This window comes from Amphiura filiformis, chromosome 3 (genome assembly GCF_039555335.1).
Source record: "Amphiura filiformis chromosome 3, Afil_fr2py, whole genome shotgun sequence".
Classification (NCBI taxonomy): domain Eukaryota; kingdom Metazoa; phylum Echinodermata; class Ophiuroidea; order Amphilepidida; family Amphiuridae; genus Amphiura; species Amphiura filiformis.
Genome location: NC_092630.1, coordinates 76,361,574 through 76,378,238, shown reverse-complemented (window position 1 = coordinate 76,378,238; position 16,665 = coordinate 76,361,574). Strand labels below are relative to the sequence as shown.

The 16,665-nt window shown below is 35.9% G+C and overlaps 1 protein-coding gene across 1 annotated transcript; it reads right to left on the bottom strand.

The window, feature by feature from the left end:
- Window positions 1-4,509: 4,509 nt before the first annotated feature.
- Window positions 4,510-16,401, bottom strand: LOC140149145 (hyalin-like). Its single transcript, XM_072171330.1, has 7 exons — window positions 15,783-16,401; window positions 15,441-15,491; window positions 13,238-13,486; window positions 12,341-12,586; window positions 10,318-10,572; window positions 8,668-8,913; window positions 4,510-5,215 (listed from the first exon to the last, which is right to left on the bottom strand). Exons 1-7 carry the CDS (start codon window positions 16,150-16,152, stop codon window positions 4,974-4,976), a joined length of 1,659 nt encoding a protein of 552 aa, XP_072027431.1. The 5' UTR covers window positions 16,153-16,401; the 3' UTR covers window positions 4,510-4,973.
- Between the last annotated feature and the right edge of the window lie 264 nt (window positions 16,402-16,665).

The following is a 16,665-nucleotide window of genomic DNA, read 5'->3' as shown; positions in this document are numbered from 1 at the left end:
GGAGGTGGGAACAGAGGTAGGTTGAAGAATATATTGCCAAACCCTAATAGGGCTAAGACCTATTCAATGTCAGTCGTGGTTAAGGTTGGATTAAAAATCCTTCTTTTTTTAAAACCGAAATGCTGAGAGTAATTGCTATTGTTCCCTTGAATAATTGTTTTGATGAATTATTTCTTTAATCTATCATGTCTAGCATTTTTTACCTCTTCCCCTTCAAAGGCCCAAATTTCCAACTAGTCTTTATCCTGACTTTGATCGTTGATAAACAAACAAACATAAAGAGTAATAGCATTAATTGTAAACATACATCTTACCTCCATTGCAGTCACTGTCACTTCTCCTGATAGATTGGATAGGAAATAAGCATGGATAGTTGGAAGACAATAAGTCATCTGGATCATATAATATACACATGTGGTAAAAATATGCACATATATTGTAAAATTGGTAGATGAATGGGTATCGATATCCTAATTCGGTGCCGACACAAAATGGTTTACGTTGAAATAATGTGGAAGAGTCAATCTGGCAGCACATGGGCATGTATGTTGTATTGCATGCCAGCATAAAATGAAATTGCAAATCATAGTTCTCACACCATCTTGTTAAGATACTGACTCCTTTGTAGTAATAACTGCCATAAACAGTGTTATCCCTACGGCTTCTTTCCTGTCCTTCACCAAAGATGTCTCTCAAATCAGTTGCTTCGATTTTATGACATTTAATGATGACCACATCATATATGAAAATTAAAATACTAAAAATCGTCAAAATAATCCATTTCATCTTCATTATGAGTTTTAAATATCACAGCGATGATGATGTGGTTGTAAATAAGACATCAGATTATCTAGTCGTATAAGCCTATTAAGTCATATCGCTTATCACAGCATATAATATTTAAAAATAATGATTAAAGGTCAGAAGCAGATGAATCTGACCCTTCGTTAACTCAGATTATATATATATCTACTTCTAAGTGCACAATCCAGTCTACCTGAAATGATTGCTGGATATCAAACTTGGACGAGGCCAAATATATTTTTATTGATTGACAGGTTTAAAACTAGGCAATCAATTAGGAAATAGGAAATAATAACACGTAAAGGTTGCAGCTATTCAAATAGTTTCACAGTGTATGGGGTGAATTATTCAAAATGAAATATATAGAATTTAGTATGCTTGAGGAGCAGAGAGATATTCAATAAGGGGAACACTTTGTTTCAAGTTTAAATCTGATACTATCCAATAAGTGCCAAAATGCGTTTAGTCGTTCAAAGTCATCGTGTCAGAACCTATTTCCTATTGAAAGTATGATGTATAATAAGTCGGTGAAAGAAAGGTGTAAAGGGGTTAACTGTCTGTATCCTTTAATATAAAATCAAAATATCTACCACAATAGTATTGGAAATAATATTGGTACAGATTTAACCATCTGCTTAAAGTCAGACAACTGTGATTCTATATCTTCAGGAACTACTAAATGACACTAACTTTAAAATAAGAATAAGATAACATTGGGATACATATTATACACGAGTAACGTAATTTATGTACAAAGTGAGCAACACCTATTCACACTAACGTTACCAGGACTCATTTTGTCGCTCAATATTCATTACCAATATTTAATACGTAAGATCAGACATTCCAGGGCAGAATGGGTTTCGTCGCAGAATTGGAATTTACGTTTACATTTTATAATGAGAAAGTGAATAATGAGTAAGTGAAAAAATATCCTCTAATTGAAAATCAAGAAATTACGATGCATTAATGTGATCGTTTCAATCGTTTGCCATTAACTCAACACAGGAAAAACATTTTGTCCCACAGTTTCTTCCAAATAAACCCATAAATGATACGCACTCATCATGAAAGAATTAATAAAATGTTTATTAAGTAAGTAAGGTCTAATATAAGTAAACTCTAATATATTTTCATATGTAATGAAACCTTGAATCGTTAGTTTTAATAAACCGAAAAAATATTTCAATCGGCTCACAACTTTTGAATATAACTATGCTCTTTTTAAGAAATGTACCCGTTTTTCACTCTGTCCACGGAGGAGGTTTGGCTACTTCAAAGACGTACGTACCATGCATGAATATCAAACATTCCTCAATGATAACTTTATAAAATAACTTTATTTAGGGAATGGGCTTCACCGGTGGGCTTATGGGTTATGGATTTTGCTAAGTGACATTAATTTGTGGGTGTGGGATGTGACTTCTTTTGCTATACTTTTTTTTCTTCGTTATTTATGCTTTTTTGTTTTATTATGTTTCTTATTTCTTACTTTGTTGTTTCTTGCTTTCTTTTTATTTACAACATTAGTCATTATTCTTTTGGGGATTAAACCCCTAAAGGGGTTGTTTGGATTGTCTTTGCTTTAATTGTGTTGTTCTGTCATCTACCTGGTTGATTCCTTGGCGAATCCAAGTTTCAGCCCTGGTTCTCATTGCATGCGAATGCAGCAGCTGCGTTTGCGAAGATCTTGGAGGCTAGCTGGTGGTCTTCATTCATAGACGTCGCTTTGAATTTTGCCCCAAATGACCCAAAGGATGAAATCAAGTGGTGTGAGGTCTGGTGATCTTGCAGGCCACTCCAAAGTATGACCCATCCCAACCACTCTGTTTGCTATCCGTGGACAGAGTGCAAACTGGTACATTTCTGGTACAAAAGGAGCCCTCAATAAGGGTTCTGTTTTTGGGTGTTTTGTTTTTGTTTGTTTGTTTGTTTATTTATTTGCTTTGTTTTTTAACACCCTGTTGGTTGACCTGGGATTTTTTTTTTTTTTTTTAACGCACTGAATCGTAAAATTTGAATGAGACACAATAACTATACCATTTCGAATCATCAAAACCCAAAATGTCGTGCTTTTTGTTGCTATATATAACTTGTTAGCAGCTTTTTCAGGAGCACGGTGGCCGAGCGGAACGGCCTACAACTCATAATCGGAAGGTTGCGGGTTCGAGCCCCGGCGACGCCATCGTGTTGTGCCCTTGAGTAAAGCACTTTATCTCGATTACTCCTCTCCACCCAGGTGTGCAATGGGGAGCTGTTATGAATACTGTCCATTGAGCGCCGCCGAAAGGTATGAGCTTGCCTTGGGCATTGTATGGCAGCGGACATATTTTAACGACGGCGGAATAAATGTAAAGCGCTTTGGTACATGTTCACATGTGAAAGGCGCTGTATAAATACCAACATTTATTTCAGATGGTCCACAAACAAATAGTTCCTCGTCCTATTTTCATGCATCGCCCAGGTCTACTACTGGTATACCGTATAACATACATTAGAAAAAGTTCGAGAGGACATCGCCCATTCAATGTGTGTAATGAATTGACTGCGTAAAAATCAGACACTCTTCGGTATACTGCCCTACCACGACAAAAGGAACCAAGAGACATATTGACGTTTTGAGATAATTGACAAAAACTGCACGTATCCACTCCTTTCGAAAGCCGTATCTTGCTAAACAAATGCATTTAGGCCAAAATATCACAATTAATATTGATTTGAATATGTTATCAAATTTCATGCAAACAAATAAAAAACTTAGGCGGGTAATTGTCCCCGTCGTGTTTATTTGTTCTTGTGCAGGATGTGTAACCCCGTTTCCTACTTTGTATGTCAGAGATACAATGCATGCTGATCGATACACTTTCTCCATGCATTTTAATATAGGAATGTGTTAAGAACAATAGGCCATTTCAAATCAAGATCGGAAAAGTTCGGAAAGTCAGGTGCAAAATGGAGTCAAAATGGCAAACAAGAAATGTCATGATTCAATGTACCCTTTAGAGCGAAAGATAGCTCATTTACCCAATGTCAACATGGGGTCATCAGTTGGATATTTTCCTAACATATTGAACCAACACCTCAATTTAGCACTTCACAATATGAGAGTGATGGAAAGAAAATTGCAAATGTTTGTAATTTTTCGGTACTTTTGCAAATTAAACATCAATCTTTTACACAGGACATAACCCATTATGCTTGATCGTGTCTTTTGTGTTACACATTGGAACGCCGCACTGTAGGTGATGCTAAAAAGGTACCGATTTATACTATTGTATATTTTGGGAAATTGTTTCATGCTTCAGGTTTAATCGGTATCAATCGAATTGAAAAGCTCTATGGGCCGGTTTAAATATTTGATTTTGCTTTGCTGTAAGTGTCCCCTCATTCATTTGGACGTCAGGAATATGTAATGAGTACACTTCATCTAGCGGATTTAATAGTCTTGTCAGAAATTTGAGGGAAACAAAAACGAATTATCACTCGTTATACAACAGGACAGAACTGAAATGAACTTATGACAGACCCCTTGAAAATTGGCTTCCAAGGAAAAGTGGGCAAGTTACAACATAATGCTACAAATTGTGCTAGAAGCAAATAGCCCTTTTATTCATTGTTTGATACAATTTATAAATCAAACATTGGGCTATTCTAAAAAATAAGTGCACACCCCCTATAGAGGAGTAACGGTTCAACGGGGGTTCAATGGGCTATTCCAGATGTATTCCGCACCCCCCTATGGAAGACACTTCCGGAATTTGTGGCTAAATTGACAGCCGGAATTCACATGGACCCGAGAGTGTAACAAAATCATCATACCTGAACGATGGAGAAGACAGACGTGTCAGATATAACATACAAAATACAATCATGAGTTAAATACACCATGATACGAATTGAAGTAAACACTTTTTCTAGGAAATTGTTGCATTGTCACTGGACAACTCATGTGATGTAAGTATGAGTTTTATTTCCTTCACCGTGTTCATTAACAACGTTATGGACTGTTGCAAGAGATGCCTTCTGGTGGTAATATTCTTATATCTCCTATTCATCTTTATGCCTTTTATCTCTTACCATTTCTGAATAATACAACAACTTTGTATCTGAGCAGAAATATTCAGGCAAATAACACCTTGAAGTAACAAATGATCCGAAGTCATGTTTTATTATTTGTTGGCAACATCATGAACCTCTGGAAAAGAGCAGTCGGGAAATATAGGCGGCGCTTTTTGACATCTTGGACAGTTATACTTAAGAGAGTGCAGGGTGGCATTTGTGCATTTAACCATTGATTGTGGAGTTGTATTTCCAGATATTTGACAGAGATTTCCTGGTGCGATTTCACAACTGCAAGCAGGTTTTGTTGGAGGCCTGGGAGTTAGAGGTGGCTGAGGTGTTCGGTCTGATTCTGTAAAAAAAAATGATAATAAAAACGTCCGGGTAAAAATGATAATAAGTACAGTATCAAAATAAGGTAAATAGTTTGAAAAATGCCACTAGATTAAAATACATGAGATATTTGGTCAAAATGATCTAGTTGGTAGCTGACTCAACATCTTGTCATTCAACAACTGTAAAATCACTGGCGTGTGACCATTCATAAGGACCTAATTCAGTTGCGCAAAGGCATTTAAAATCAAAACATGAATGTTAAACGTTTCACCACTCTCTTTACAGTATTATTGACGGCCTTAGTCTTCCACATGGCCACTATTCTTCTGTATGCATAGGCATAATGCTGGTGTGTTTACTATTGATATGATAAAATCTGAAATCCTTGAATATATTTCGTTATTTTTGCTATTTGAACAAAACTTTTGTAAGACTTGCACATGAATGTATGTGTTGAAAGAATCTGATAACCTTTACTCTTCGCATTGAATTCCCCGCTTGTGTCTTGAAAACATAAGCTGACAAAACAAAATCGAATTTGCGCAGATCGCAGTGGAGCATGCGTATATGCCTAGTGAAAAAGAAAAGTTATGTTTCTATCGCACAGACGGTGTTCGTACAGGTACAGTTGTTGTGTTATACATTGCCTGGAGTGCTCGGCCTTTTATCTCGAAACAGAATGCTTTGTGTTAAATTTGCCATGGATATGTACAAGTCAGATGAGTTCAGTGCCTGGTTGCCTTTAAAAGTCAAAGATAAAGTGCAATATTCTCTGAGAAATGCAAACCATTTTAACAAAATCAAGTGCAGAACTAATCGGTTTCAAAATAGTGCAATTCCTTATTTTGTCGATTTGCTCAATGAACTCATGTAATAATGTGCTCTAATTTTAATCATGTTGCTAGCTAACTGTTTTTAAATTGATGTGTTTATTTTTTCAAATTCTTGATATTATCTTATTGTATTGTTGTATTGAAAGTATAGGGGGTGGGGTGTGAGAATAGACTATGATATGTGAGTTTTGTTGGTGTGAGGACTATGATTGTGTTATAATTCAGGATGTGTTGTGAGTGGTTATGTGCCCTTCCAGTGTGCTGTAAGTGGATTGTGCTGTGCAAATGTTGTGTGCTTGTGAGTAGTCTGGGTTGGATTTCTTGGGGTGGATTATTAACTTGTTTTGCTTTCGTATGGTTTGTGCTATAGGGTTTGCTGCAATATTTTGTTTATTTATTTTGTTGTTCACTTGCATTTTGTCATAATTCTTTATTGTGTATATTATATATGTCTTTTAATGTAAACTTTGCTGTAATTTAGCCTGCGGGCTACAATGCATTGTGTTAATAAACCATAAATGAATGAATGAATGAATGAATGAATGAATGAATGAATGAATGAATGAATGAATGAATGAATGAAAGAATCGCCATGCCGTGCTGTGCTGTTGAACAACTAGTGGTTCGCCCTACTATCATGGCAAATTCTGACACGAAGATATAGGGATGGTGACGCTATGCTCCGTCACCGTTATCCCTCTCTTATGCACACCAAGCACGCTGAAACCTTAAATGGCCTTATTCGCGCAACTGCGTTTGTACTCGGTTCACAAAATTAGCCACAAAGTACTATGGATGGACACACGTCAGTAGTTTACAGTAGTGGGATATCAAGATGTTAATTTAGCTATGAACTGGAGCATTTTGACCAAATAGGGTAAGATGGGGTAAGTTGGACACTAAACTCATGTAAGTGAATAAAGATTGAACTTATGTTTTTATAATTCAAGTATAATCCTAGGACAATGTCTGGTGTTACTCCAATTCGGTACAGAATGGCGGGGCCAATGACTCAACTGTCCCATTTACCCCAACACTTTGGGGTAAGTGGGACACATAAGGGGTAGGGGTAAATTTGACACATATGTTAATGATATTATTACATTAAAAGAACATATTGTACAGCAATACATATTTATATTGGAGCATTTGGGCATTATTAACATAATTCTACCAAAACAATAGTAATACTATGCTATCATTATGTTTATTAATTTCATCTTAATACATGAGGCAGATTGTTTTCTTGGTTTTTGGTGACAAAACCCACAAAACCCACGATTTGCGATTTCCAGCCACAAATTCAATAATCAAGTCATTCAATAGGCGTTTTCAGTATTAATTTAATTTTTGAGCTTGTTGGCGGCATTATATGCAATTTAACTTAGTAAGTTTGTTATTTTCTGTATCAAAAATTAATTTCAAGAACCACTGTCCTACCTACCCCAAGTGGATGGGGTAAGTGGGACACCATACTAAATAGGCCCTAATTGGCTAAATTGCATGATTTCATCGTGAATTTCTGCTATCAGGCTTGTAAAAAGCGTTCTTTTTTATGGTAAATGAAATATATTATCTCTCAATTTCTCAGCAAAGACCTTTAAATATTCGGTAATAAATAGGTATAATTCCCCAAGGTTGGCCGCCACATCAAGGTGGTGTTGGCCTCAAGCATCTCCCGCAGCTCAAATACCAAATAAACTCCAATATTGAGCAGTGAAATTATAACGAACATATTTGCAATGGGGTAAGTCACCATTCGGTATCGTATTGGTGGATTTAGTACTGCAATACTGTCTCACTTACCCCATCTTACCCTACCTCATACTTTTTTATCTAGTGGCATTTTGCAAACTATAATACTTAATTGGTGTGCTTGAGAAAGATCATGGGCGTATCACGTCTGGGCAGAATACGTAACATCATAATACGGGACACACTTGGGCTGAAGCACACAAAGCACACAGTCACGGATAAAATCACCCAAAAAGGATCCGATTCTTTGGCCACTTAAATGGGAAACGACAGATACCCAAAAATTGTGCTAGAGGGCAATTTACATGAGAAAAGTCCATGTGGAAGACCTCTAAAAGATGGTTGGGCACTATTAAAACAGACTACCTAGCTCGAAACATCACCTCCGTAGCAGCAGCAGGAACGCTGGCCAAAGACCGAGTAGCATGGCATGGAATCGCCATGGATCAGATGGCAAGGCAGAATACACCAGCATCCGTGCCGAAGCTTTAGGGTAGGGTAGAGGTGTATACTTTAAACATATTATGTGGCTCTTTTGAATGAATGAATGAATGAATGAATGTATGATCAATCAATCAATCAATCAATCAATCAATCAATCAATCAATCAATCAATGAAAGAATGAATATGAGGGAATGAACAAATATAAATGATCCAAAACAACAGTTTTCGATATTTTGCTTATTACATAATCAAATTAAGCAGGTAGGCTGATAAATGTGATTATGTTGCACTTTAAAAAATTTTAACTGTTTTCATTACTAAAGTATTGTTAAAATATATTAAAAATACGTCCAGAGGTAGTTCACATTGATGCCAGATTGAGAAGTTCAAGAGAAATATTTACAGAGATGCGATCAGTCTTAACGCCTTACTTACTTGTGATCAAGATGTCAAATGAGAATTCAGCAGAATTCTGGAATGCATCCGTCGCAGTATAAGTTACAGTAGACATTCCAATCGGAAACACATCTCCCGGATATTTATTACTGACGATGGTCACTGGCAGTCCAGAATTGTCTGTTATGATAGGGACTGACCACGATACCACCGTAGAGGTTTCACCAGGTTTGGTTTCAAGATTAATAACACTAAGATCACTTATGATGATAGGTTTTTCCACGTCTGTCGAAAAAGTAACACACAACTGCATGAATATTATGTGTGTTATAATTAGTCGTTATGAAGTATATATTTAGATTACCAAATTCCAAACACTACCATCTTTTTCAGGTACGTACTTGCTGACTTAAAAAAATGCAATTAACATTGTTCTCCATGTGTTGTCTGGCAATACGAAGGTACTAGTTTTCAACTTCTTTCAAGATTTGAAGAGCACTCATTTCCATTTTATTCTCCTTTCAAACTCAGTCACGGCCAAGCACTGAAGTACAGGCATGACGGACCGAGGTAACAGTTTGAGTTTGAGAGTAATAAATGTTTGGGTGCAATTCCGAAACTTTAAAAACCAATACCCCGGAATTTGACAGGTATGGTATCTTGTGGCTGGAAACCATTTCCGTTTATTCAGCGGGCATAAACATGGTAAAGCATTTACCTATTTAATACAGGGTGTCCCATGTTGAGAGTCTCGATACCATCATAAACGTTTATAACTCTAGTATTCAGCAACCGACAGTCAACATGAAGGTATCTTGGCATAGACAAAACTCGTATGATTATTTTGAAACCAAATTTGACATACAAACCTACAAACATAATAAACGTTTAAACATTTGGGCATATTATATTCCGGGATTATATTCACCAAAACAAACAAAAAACTACAATAATTTTACAACACATTTCCGGTTACCTCCTCTCAACATCTGTACCAATTTCTCTACATTTAATTTAATTGCAATATTAAACAGTTCCAATATTGTAATAGTTAGGCCATCAAGACTAGTAAAGACGGTGAGGAGAGAAGTTCAAAATGCAATTTCACAGTTATCGATGTGAAACACACATTTTTTCTTACTAGTATTGATGTGTTGCATTTGAAGTGTACTATTGATTGCTCTTGTATGTTATAATAAAAGGAAAATGTATCATGTTTGATATCTACATAATTGCATGAATTTACTCAATCCATTATGTATTTTGATTTCCCCTCGATCAATACTTGGGAAAGATATGACGGTTCAAATGGTATCGAGACTTTTGGGACAGCTGTATTATCCAATGTTTATTGAAATACACATGTAATACCGTAAAACCTTGTCTACAAGCATATGTGCCTCTAAACGAGGGTTTTTCGACGAAAGAGACAAGAGGCAGACACTCTCCACAAAAACAATATTTGGAGTTTGAACAACTATATTACTGATATGAGCGGCTGTACAAACGGGTATTATTGTAAGACCAATCTATTGTAATGGGTTTGAGAGTATTTGCTTTTCGTCTCTTTCGTTAAAAAAATCCCTCGTTTAGAAGCATATACGGTATGCTTGTAGACGGAATTCTACGGTATTTGGAGATTACATTATGCTTATGATAATACTCTAAAGAAACATTTTGGACAATTACCTTTTACTGCTACCGTAAAAGAATCAGATGCTGTATTTCCCGAACTGTCTATCGCTATGTATGTTACTTTTGTATCTCCAATGGGGAAAACATCTCCAGGGCTCATGTTGGATGTTAATGTCACGGCGCCAGAATCATCCCGTGCATATGGGAGAGGCTCCCAGTAAACAACAGCGGTAGGTTTACCAGAATCTGTTTCGGTAATGATGTTATTTTTTGGTACATCGTAGATAATTGGTCCGAGGCTCAGTGTGTCTGTGAAAGTATATTTAAAGCATGAATTGTTCTTAAAAACACAAATACTAGCTATAATATTACTTTCAAGAATGAATGTTTTACGTGTTGGTTGAAGACATACAAAGAGTAATTTAAAACTGTTCAATATCAGAATATTTGGATAAACAAGGGAAATATTTTCATAGATGCTATCAGTTTTAACCCTAACGCCCCAAGGGCTTTTGGGCGAATGGAAATGAAAGAAGGAAGGCGTGAATAACGATAGAAAACAAACGAAGACATTGTTTGCTCTGGTCGGGATTCGAACCCGAGACCCCTCGCGTCCCCTCGCGCGCCCTTCGGTGAACAGTAACCACAAGTGTATCAACACCTTCAAAGTTGCATTAATGGATTTAGCAATTCTGAGTACAAAAACCTTATTTTTTCAATAAGCAAGATTTCCAAATGTTTCACTGGGTTTCATTATTTTGTTTGTACCGCGCTCTCTGTCGTTGCTATGGGTAGACAGAGGACAAAGGAGTATTTATGGTACAGTATTACTGCATCTTGCATAATACGGAGACTACCCAGGACAGTATCAAGTATGTTGATGTTTCAATAGACAAGACACTATCTGGTGAAAGTATGATTAACTCATCAAAAAAGTTTCTGGTCGCCTCAAGTTCCTCTTCCGGCATTCTCACATTCTCAATCAAACTTTGCGCAAAGAACCACAAAAAATATACTGCAAATTACTCAAAATAAGGTTGCTTGTTACATCTTGAAACTTTCTCCTAGAGATCACATTGGGCAACATGAGCTAAACCTTGTGAATCTGTTGAAATTTTGTGACAGATTTAAGCAGCTGAGGCTTGACCATGTCTTTAATATCTACCATTGTCAAGGTGCACTTTATCTTTTTCACTAGAACATCAAATGCTCACTCTTATGGAACCAGATCAAGTGAATCTAATTCCATCGTTCCTAGGGTAAAAGGTATTGCTTCAAACACATTCTACTACAATGCCATTTTGGACTGGAATGCACTCCTATCAAACATCAAGGGATTGCCTACCAAGTCTGCATTTAAACAAAGTGTCAAACAACATCTGTCGCTATCATTTGTTTTTGTATTCTAATGATTTTGCCAAATAACAAAAAAAATAGACGCTGGAATTTAATACACCTTTGAACACAACTTCTACGGGAAATAATTATTAAATTAGTCAAATAGGACTTCACAATCGTAAATAAAACATATAACACAAGACGTAGCTAGTATTCCTCCGGTATATCCCACATTTTATATCGACACGTTGATTGGCAAGTTTATAGTCCACCGTTATTATGCGAAATGCAGCAGCCCATTCCCTACACGCATGTATTTTGACAGGAAACATGTAATGCACATGAATTTGGTCTTTTCGTTAAAAAAAAAAAAAGAAAGTGGGACAATTTGTGACTTTAGATTTCTGTGCATGTAAAATCACGTTGAATTGTCTGCCTTGCCAAGGATAAAAAAAAGGTCCAAGTTCTGCTCCAACGTAGCAAACAAATAGCATAATTTCTTTGGGATTTTTGACCTCGTGAAATGTCTGTAATAATCATAATGTCTTAAAAAAGAGCATGAATCAAAATGCAACATTGAATATGTATACACTTTATTATAAGACCTTCCTATGAGTTTACAAAAATAATCATGCTAGAATATTAATTTATAGAGTTTTCTCCTTTATTTGAACCATAATGACCAATCCAACTTCTGGCCAAATATTTGAAAAATGCTTACCGTTAACGCCTTACTTACTTGTGATCAAGATGTCAAATGAGAATTCGGCAGAATTCAGGAATGCATCCGTCGCAGTATAAGTTACTGTAGACATTCCAATCGGAAACACATCTCCCGGATATTTATTACTGACGATGATCACTGGCAGTCCAGAATTGTCTGTAATGATAGGGACTGGCCAAGATACCACCGTAGAGGTTTCTCCAGGTTTAACTTCAAGATGAATCACACTAAGATCACTTGTAATGACAGGTTTTTCCTTGTCTGTCGAAAAAGTAACACACAACTGCGTGAGTATTATATTGCATTATTATTCGTCGTTATGAGGTCCCGGTATGAGGTCTCCCTTGTTATTAAGACATGTTATTTCCAAATAACGCTCTATTTAGATTACCCTATACCAGAAATCACTATAATTTTCAGGTAATACGTGTTTGGACGTACATGCTAGTTAAATAAATATCCAATTATCATCTTGCGTTGCCTGGTAATACGAAGGTCCTGGTTTTAACCTCTTCCAAAAATATGAAGTGTACTCATGCCCATTCTTCTTTCAATATCTTACCGTCGTCACGGATTCACGGTCAAGCACTGACGGAACAGGTAAAAGTTTAAGAGAGGAATGAATGTGTGGATGCAATTCCCGGGATGCAATTACAGTACTTGCTATATAGGTAGGTATGAGTCTTGTGGCTGGAAAGCACTTTCATTTATTCTGCGGGCGTAAACAACCATTTACCTAAGGCAGTTCTCGCTGAATTTTTTTTCTTTTTTATGTTGTTTATTGCTTTATTGTTTGTCTTTGAGTGTTTCTTTCTAAATATAGCAGCGCTATAGAAATATTTAAATGTTGTCTATGTAATGATAGGATATTACTGCACATGCTCTAAAGAAATATGATTTTTCGACAATTACCTTTCACTGTTACCGTAAAAGAAGTAGATTGTCTATTCCCCGAACTGTCTATCGCTATGTATGTTACTTTTGTATCTCCGATGGGGAAAGCATCTCCAGGGCTCATGTTGGATGCTAATTTCACGGCGCCAGAATTATCTCGAGCATATGGGAGAGGCTCCCAGTAAACGACAGCAGTAGGTTTACCAGAATCTGTCCTGGTAATAATGTCATACCTTGGTACATTGTAGATAATTGGTCTCCGCATATCTATGAAAGGCATAACGTAAAGCAAGAAGTCTTAAAAACAAATACTCGCTTATATTAAATTCGTGAAGGAATGTTTGATAGCTGTTAGGGGAAGGCCACTGTGGGGGAAGGCATACCAAAAGTAATTTAAAAACTATTCAATAACACCAGCGTGTTTTTATCGGAATATTTGGAAAAAACCATTCATCTTATCAGTGATGATGAGTATCTGATCCTCTTCGTTGTTAGTTAGTGTCTGATAGAAGTTTGTGTTTCTGGTAGAGAATCGTGTATCTTTAAGGGCTGGGGTATGAACGTTTGGACAGTATTTATTTTGGGTCATTAGAGCACATCAGACATATCGAATTGCATTCTGAATACGAAGAATGTCATTCTGATATCAAATAATTTTGATTTTTGAAATTCGCAATTTAATACACATTTTATGGCAAATCATTAAAATTGATATTTTTGATATTTAACAGTACTTGAAATAAACTTTATAAATCTGATGATTTATACTTAAAGTGTATGTAGGTGGGAGGAAAAGCCGACGATCAATTGAAAATTTTGACCTTTCGTATTGAAGATATGGATTTTTTTTCCCAAAGCACAAAAAAAAATTTGGTCTTTTGGGAAAAAAATCCATATCTTCAATATGAAAGGTCAAAATTTTCAATTGACCGTCGGCTTTTCCTCCCTGCTACATACACTTTAAGAATATATCATTAGATTTATATAATTTACTTCGAGGACTGTTATATATCAAAAATTTGACAAATATCAAATTTTATAATTTGTCATAAAATTTGTATTATATTGTGATTTTCAAAAAATGAAAATTATTTGATATCAGAAAGACATGCTTCGTATTCAGAATGCAATTCGATAGGTCTGAGGTGCTCTCATGTCCCATAAAAAATACTGTCGAAACGCGATAAACGCTCATTTTAGATCCCTTAAGATCAGATGAAAACACCCACTGTTGTTCAACAGTTTTAAATTAAACATCTCAAAAAAGTAACTACCTCCCCCCCCCCTTAAAAATGGCCATTATTCAAAAAGGGAGTATTGTATTATAAATCTGTACAATGCGTTGGAAGCAGAATTAATTTCTGCGCATTTTGACACCTCATTCGATACGATAGCCCAGAAAACAATAAAACACAGGTCAATTTAATGTAGTGAGGTCCAGATTTGAAAGTTGCACTTACATACAATACAAAAACACTCAGATATCATTACACAAATTTCCTTCCATTATACTGAATACAAAATCAATACAATTTATTGCAACTTTCAAATTTTGTGTTACATTGATTTAAATGTACGCTGTGACGTCAATATTTAGTCAATTGCTACAAGTGAGGTGTCAAAATGTGCGGAAATAAATTATGCTTCCAACGCATTTTACAGATTTGTAATACAATGGCCCGTTAGTTACTTTTTAATTATTATATTGATTAGCATTGAATACAGAATAGACATAGCATGCCGTACTTATGCTCACACTGTTATTAGTCATTGTGTTCATTATGCAGTTTCTATCAAGTCAAGATACATAACCAAGTCCGGGAAACCAAACATTTTCGTGTTTTTCACCAAGGACAAGATAAATAGAGACCGAATAGGATAGGACTTAAAAAATATGTTACGCTTAGGCATAATTTATTCAGTCTTTCATAATGGGCTGCCATACACATTTAGCAACAGGAGCTGGACAATATGATGCAAAACTTATGTAATACCACCCGTAATGCATTATGAGAGATTTGAACCAAGCCAATGTACCAATACCATGAATACAAAACCTCTTCATTGCAGCTATTCGAAGACTTTACCAAATGCGCTATATATATAATATACTTTCATTTCGGCAAAACGAATAGCTAAGATATTCACAAATAAATTAGCCATAAATTGAATCCAAAATGTGGCTGGCGGAAATGCCCTGAACCTGACATCGTATACTCACCCATTCCTGCATAACCAGTGTACGGAAAACAGTCAAACATGTGAATATATGCTGTAATAAAATCAAACAATGCAACGGAAATAATTAAAAATAAGTCTCGTTTCATGTTTGTTATTATTTAAGATTTATTACCAGCAGTCATGGTGATGGTGGTCTACTATGGCAAAAAATCACCACCATTTTGGAAAAGTGTTTGAGCGCTTATTGATTGATAATCACTCCATACCATATCCTTATTTAAGTAACAGTTGTCTTTATTTGTTTATCATTTATTATGCACGTAAAGAGGCGAATTTGATAAACGTTGCAAGAAATAATAATAAACCTGGTAGTAAAACTTACTTGGTACGTGATCTCCATTGCAGCTTTGATATCTGAAGTATGCTTCATTATATTCATGGTAGTACAGTTCAAAACTCACGTCACTGTAATATCTACACATTTTATGGACAAAATTACACTCATCATGAAAGACTCCTGTCCAACATGACCATGTATGACAAGTTGTTGCACAAACTTTAGTAGGTCCGTACATATGTCTTTTTTGACAACACTGTTGAAGAGATGTTTGGAGATCATCACAAGTGTCATCCTCTCCACTTCTTGAACCAACGTCGCTGCCATCATCATCATCACAAAGTATATTATCGTAGTGAAGCAGTAGAAAAATCAGTACATGTATTACTTTCCAACGTACACAGGGTGTCGCCATTTTAGTACTAGATATTAACAGCTCAGGCAAATGAGCTATGAAGTCCGCACGAAATAGTGCACTGTCATGTGGTACACACCTGAAAATTATGCGGGACAATATTTAACACGACTATTTTATTGCTTTTTAGTGTGTACATCGAATTTCACACCCATAATCACAGGTCATAAATCAGTGCCCGCTGTCTTTTAAAACAGAATCATAAAGCGATTTTCTTATGACCAGCTCCTTATTGTAAGCATTGAAAGCTAAAACAAATTTTGTAAAAAGGCAATGAGAATAATTATGACAAATTGAATAATTCAGACTCTTCATCATTTCAGTACATCAAAGTTTCAAAGTAGAGTATTTAATTATTGTCTTGTTAACCAAACCTGTGTAAGAGTTCAGGAATATCCGGTACTTATGATGACAAACTTGACCGAGGTGACACTGTTTATAATATCATAGCGTAACTTTCCTGAGGCAGGGCATATATCTTATTTGAAGATCTATGGGCAGGTTCAATGAAAA